Source organism: Haliaeetus leucocephalus, unplaced genomic scaffold (genome assembly GCF_000737465.1).
Source record: "Haliaeetus leucocephalus isolate CR32 unplaced genomic scaffold, Haliaeetus_leucocephalus-4.0 Scaffold173, whole genome shotgun sequence".
NCBI classification, from domain to species: domain Eukaryota; kingdom Metazoa; phylum Chordata; class Aves; order Accipitriformes; family Accipitridae; genus Haliaeetus; species Haliaeetus leucocephalus.
This window is the reverse complement of record NW_010972609.1, coordinates 13,051,929-13,057,709: the sequence shown is the minus strand read 5'-3', so window position 1 is coordinate 13,057,709 and position 5,781 is coordinate 13,051,929. Positions and strand designations below refer to the sequence as shown.

Sequence of the window (5,781 nt, the reverse complement as noted above, 5' to 3'; positions counted from 1 at the left end):
CTTTTTTGTTTTTTCTCCCCCCCCCCCCCCCCCCCCCCCCCCCCCCCCCCCGTTTTTTTCCCCCCCTTTCCCTTGGATGCTGCCCAGCTGCCCTTGCTGCAGTTGCCTTCCCCCTCCCTCTTCAGGCAGGTGTTTGGTGGGTAGAGCAACAACATCAGCTATGGAAAAGAAGAGGGGAAAGTGTGTGGGGTCTGTCTTTCAATTGCTTTATGTTTCAAAGAAAAGAGTGAATGCATTGGGATAGCAAGAGACTGTTAACGCCTATTGTACATTCACTTTATATTTAAAGTATCTTTGCTTACCTTTTACATACAGAGATAAAATAGTTTTGAGATGGTGAGATCTTATTTAAGGTATGGCTATGAGTGCCTAGCCTTGTCTAGGTCTACAGGCATCTTAAGGAGCCCGTGGCATGGGGCCAGATACAGCCTATGAATTGACTTTGTGTGACTGTCGGGCTTTTCCTTCCTGCCCTCCCACTGCCCTCTCCAAGGAATTTTACTGGATGATGCTAAAGCATGTGTTTTTATTTTCTACCTGAAAGGCTTGCTTGATCCTCATCAAGAAAAAGTTTTCCACCCCTGCTATAATGTGTCATTCAAACATTTTTATGTCCAAAAAACCCCCCGTTTGTGTTCAAAGCAATGTGCCTGTTTTATGAAGTCTAAGGATGTTGATTGCTATTCTTAAGGACATTATTGATGAGAAACAACACCTAACACATTTGCATATTTCTCCCCTAGAGAGAAAAATAGTGCCTTCATTTTCTCAGTCTTCAGTGCCTTCCTTACCAGCTTCCCTCGCAACTGCGGAGAGCAAACTTTCAGTTCCACAAAGCCCTCCACCCAGTCCGGTTAAATCCTCTCTGGAGGTTAGACTGTATCCACAGCCTTATTTCCAGGCCAGAATGCAGCACCAAGCACAGCAGCTGAAAAAAATTGAGCCGCCTCTTCAGTCACCAATTAAGCTCAAGCCAAAGGTTGTAAGTACTGCTCTTGTGAGATTCATTCACTAATGCTTCCATTTACTTCTGGCAGAAACAGTTAAAGTTTCATGGTTACAGAGTGCACACAGTGTGGAGGCACAACAGGGAGACGCTTAAGGTGTTTGTACTGAAATGGAGTGATATAGCACTTACAGCAGAATACATGTGCATAACCTGGCCTTTGTGTACAGTAGCCTGTCCTGGTTTCAGCTGGGATAGAGTTAACTGTCTTCCCAGTAGCTGGTACAGTGCTATGTTTTGAGTTCAGTATGCGAAGAATGTTGATAACACTGATGTTTGCGGTTGTTGCTCAGTAGTGTTTAGACTACAGTCAAGGATTTTTCAGCTTCTCATGCCCAGCCAGCGAGAAGGCTGGAGGGGCACAAGAAGTTGGCACAGGACACAGCCAGGGCACCTGACCCAAACTGGCCAACGGGGTATTCCATACCGTGTGACATCACATCCAGTATAGGAACTGGGGGGAGTGGGGGCGGGGGGGATTGCTGCTTAGGGACTAACTGGGCATTGATCGGCTGGTGGTGAGCAATTGCACTGCACATCACTTGTACATTCCAATCCTTTCATTATTGCTGTTGTCATTTTATTAATGTTATCATTATCATTATTAGTTTCTTCTTTTCTGTTCTATTAAACTCTTCTTATCTCAACCCATGAGTTTTACTTCTTTTCCCGATTTTCTCCCCCATCCCACTGGGTGTTGGGGGGAGTGATAAGCGGCTGCGTGGTGCTTAGTTGCTGGCTGGGGTTAAACCACGACATAGCCATATACTGTTTTAGAACATACCAATGCAGAGCCTTCCTTGGTAAAGCTTTGTGGTTGATTAGTTGTTTGCTTTCTTGGGTCTTGTTTGGTTTCTAAAGCCTCAAGCTCCTGGTGTGGACAGAGAGCGTGCCAGGGCAGTTGCAAATAACTCATATAATGTAATGAACTTCCAGTCGGTTTATGCCAGACTGTTTTCAGAGCTTGCCAAATAGGTGTGCTTTCATGTTACCAGGATGATGAAGCACCGCCCAGACCTCCTCTCCCTCAGTTGTACAGTCCCGATGATCAGCCACCAGCTGTTCCACCTCTCCCGAGAGAAGCCACTGTCATCAGACACACATCAGTGAGGGGCCTGAAACGTCAGTCAGATGAAAGAAAGAGAGACCGAGAACTCGGGCAGTATGTAAATGGAGATTATAGGGTGAGCACTCATACACCTGTACACCGGCACTTTACTGATATGTGAACCTATAATAAAAGATATTATTGTCTGTAAAATACATGGACCTCTAGGTCTTGTAATAAGGACAAAGAGTAACGGCAGGAAGAGATCTATGCCGTATAATGGCGGAGAGAGATTTAGTAATCCAGAAACAAAGCTTTAGGATTTAAGATTATTAAGACTTGCTGTCCATGTTTTCATTTGAGCTGATGAGTATTTTTCCATATAGGTGGAACTGCGTTCATACATGAGTGAACCAGAACTAGCAACGATAGGTGGTGACCTCAGCCAACCTTCCGGTGGTTTAATAAGCTCTGACAGTGGATACCAGACATTACCTACCCGTGGTAAGCCAGGAATTTATGTAGTTGATTTTTAACAGTGCTGTCTGTATAAGAGCTTTTCTCTCCTAGGATTTTCTGGAGATTGTTTTTATCATCAGATCATCATTTTTAGATTAACTATACAATGCTGTGAAAGTCTAGAGATTTTGTGCATTTTAATGGTGCTGTTAGAGACAACCAGCCTTTTGCAAAGCAACTTCATATATACTGCTTAAAAAAAATAGCAAAACATGAAATTAGCTAGTAGAATGTCTCCTATATTCAGAGTTATTTTTCCTCATAATTTCTGTGTGATCTTTTACAAACTCAGGTATTTTTTTAAACACTTACATTACCATTGAAATGAAAGTGATAAAGAGTATAATGCCCCCAGACACTCCATCCCCACTGTGCTACACTCCTGCAAGTGTTTCACAAATGAGGATAGAGAGAATATTTGGGGAAGAGCAATTAATTTCTTAGCTATTCTCTTCTTATTTCTTTGCTTTCTAACTGCGAATGTTAAGGTTTGATTTTCTTCATAGATGTGATGATTATTTGTACAGTTTATCTACTCTTGCACAGCTGAGTTCACCCCATACCCCATACCTCATTTAATATAAGCTTCTAAATTATTGTAGATCCTTCCGAATTTTGATAAATAGTGACCCGAAACACATTACTTCTGGCTGAAATGAAATTTCATGCCTCTCATGATCTCCGGAAGTGCAAAATGTGAAATGTGGGCTAAAATAGTAACCAAAATGTCATAGAAAAAGCAGGATAATTTAGAAAATATCTGACAGATGTCTTCATTTTGCATGTCACTTGGTTTTAAACCATTCTCTTTTTCCTTATAAAGGTTTATCTGGATCAACTTCCAGATTGCACCAATCATCTACCATTTCATCATATGCAACACTTCGAAGGGATAGGTCCAAGGTAAGTTTTAAGTGAACATCTGAAGGCATATGTCTGAACTGTTCAAAACATTTAAGCCCAGAATATATTTTGCATACCAGTAAGTGGGATTGTAGTAGCATGGGAGATGACCAACACCTATGACCTAATAAAATCTCCAATTTTTCACTTTTTTAAATGAATTGGGAAGCAGACAGACAACTTACTGCATTTGAAATAGATCTATGAAACAAGGTTTAGAACCAAAAATCAGCACTACTAATACAAAATATAGAGTTGAAATATACAAATTAATGCAAAAATAATAGAACAAAATCATGTTAATTTAGTAGTAAGGTAGCAGAAAGAATTTATTTTTTGTATACTACTTCTTATAAAGTATTAATTACAACATGTGTTTTGTGTGCCTTGTGACTTCTACAGGAGAGACCAAAGAGTGCCTTGGAACGTTTATACTCTGGAGATCACCAAAGAGGCAAGATGAGTGCAGAGGAACAACTAGAAAGAATGAAGCGACATCAGAAGGCATTAGTTCGTGAACGCAAGAGAACTCTTAGCCAAGGAGAAAGGCAGTCTGTTTCATCTCGGTCTTTCATCAGACCCATTTCTGCAGACATAGGCTCAGTATGTTAGATATGCCTTAAAAGGACTAAACTAAAAATATCTTTGGATTTTTTTTTTTTTCCTAGCAAGCACTTTCACTTGAGTGTGTGATGCTTCTAGTCTAATTAAATTAGTGTTATACAGTATAAAATGAGTTCAGAGAGTGTGAGTAACAGATGATCTTTTTTTACTAGTAGCTATAGCATATATGGCAGGTTCAGCAGGTAAGTTGGTCAGAGGTTAGTGTGCTGAGTGGAGGTGTGAGTATATTGGAGTGATTTCAGAGACATGATTGTTTTTTATTGGAATTGTATTTAGAAAGTGTAAGAAGCTTGTACGGTTTTAAAACTGCTTCATAATGGAATGGGCCTTTTAGAATGTTCTTATTCACCATGGGTATTTTTCTTTTTGATTTATAAATTAGGCTGCAAGATAGTCGTGGTAATATCAGACCAAGGTGGTGGTTGTTTTTTTAAAGAGATGATGAGTGGATAATCAGTTTTAAAATCTAATCATGCTGATTAGAAATTTATGTAAGAGCTAATGTGTTTTAATTGATGCAAATTCTTCTTTAAAGCTTAAAACATAGAATATTCTAATAAGGCTCAAATTTAAGCTGCTGAAGAAAAGGATTTTTGTTGCATTCTGAGATTAAATGCTGTACAGATGATAAGTTTGTAATGATACATTTTGGATACTAACCAAAGCAATTCTAATTGGTGAAGTTACCCAGTCGCTCACTTGGTGCTAAACCAAGATTGTACTGTAATTGCACTTATGCTGTGGTCTTTTAATTTATTTTTTTATTTGGTCCACTAGAGCTTTAGAATGATCACCTTGTTTTACCTAATTCATTGCACAAGATCTCTTGCTTTTAGATCCGTCACTCATCATACCTAATGCCTCTTTTTTTTTTTGTTTGCTTGTTTTTAATTTGCAGAATTTTGTAGTTATTTTAAAATTTCTAACTGGACTACTCAATTTTTACCAGGCTTAATTGCATTTAGTACATGTGTGTCAATTGCTAGCATTAAAAAAACCCTGTAATATTTAGCCTTTCATTCCCACTGTTCAGTAGCACTAATTTACAGCCAGTTATTTGTATTTACTTGCCCAGTAAATACGAGTGCACTACTTGGAGACAGTAATCTATTTTGTCTTCTGGTTTGCAATCACAAATTTATTAAAGATAGTGCATAATATTTTGGAACTGTAGAACTATAGTATCACTGTTATTTTCATATCATAATTAGAAGTAAATCTGAGCTTATGTTTCCTGACTCGCATAACATACACAAGCCAAATTTAAACATTTTCATAACACTCCGTATTAACATTTGTGGCAAACACTTTATCTATAAAGTTGGGTGCCATCTTGGTCTTTTTCTTGCTGTAAAGAATTAAAATAGAATCTTTCAGCCCTAGCAATGTTTTGTAGAGATCATCTCTTGTACCTATAGGGCTTCGATATGCAAAAAGCATGTTTGATAGCACAATTACTTACAGCATTACAATTATTTAGCAGCCAAAATGGCAAACAGTTAAATGTATAATTGAAGTGCTGCTCAGTATGTAACATTTGCTTTAAACATACATTGTATGTGTAACTCTAATTTTTAATCGGTCAGCTCTTAAGTGTAGTATGACATTTTAAGTATTGATCGCAGTACATGAATTCATTTGTTATATACAATGCCTTTTTAATGTAAAAGTCGCAACATCA

The 5,781-nt window shown here is 38.5% G+C and overlaps 1 protein-coding gene across 1 annotated transcript in view; it reads left to right on the top strand.

Annotated features, from left to right (window-relative positions):
• Window positions 1-4,573, top strand: part of PLEKHA7 (pleckstrin homology domain containing, family A member 7) — a 97,177-nt gene extending 92,604 nt beyond the window's left edge. Inside the window, exons 17-21 of the mRNA XM_010563829.1 lie at window positions 744-982; window positions 2,002-2,190; window positions 2,441-2,558; window positions 3,397-3,476; window positions 3,879-4,573. Coding sequence (XP_010562131.1) covers window positions 744-982; window positions 2,002-2,190; window positions 2,441-2,558; window positions 3,397-3,476; window positions 3,879-4,088 — 836 coding nt within the window. The 3' untranslated portion in view covers window positions 4,089-4,573. The remainder of the gene's footprint in view (window positions 1-743; window positions 983-2,001; window positions 2,191-2,440; window positions 2,559-3,396; window positions 3,477-3,878) is intronic.
• Window positions 4,574-5,781: the final 1,208 nt, after the last annotated feature.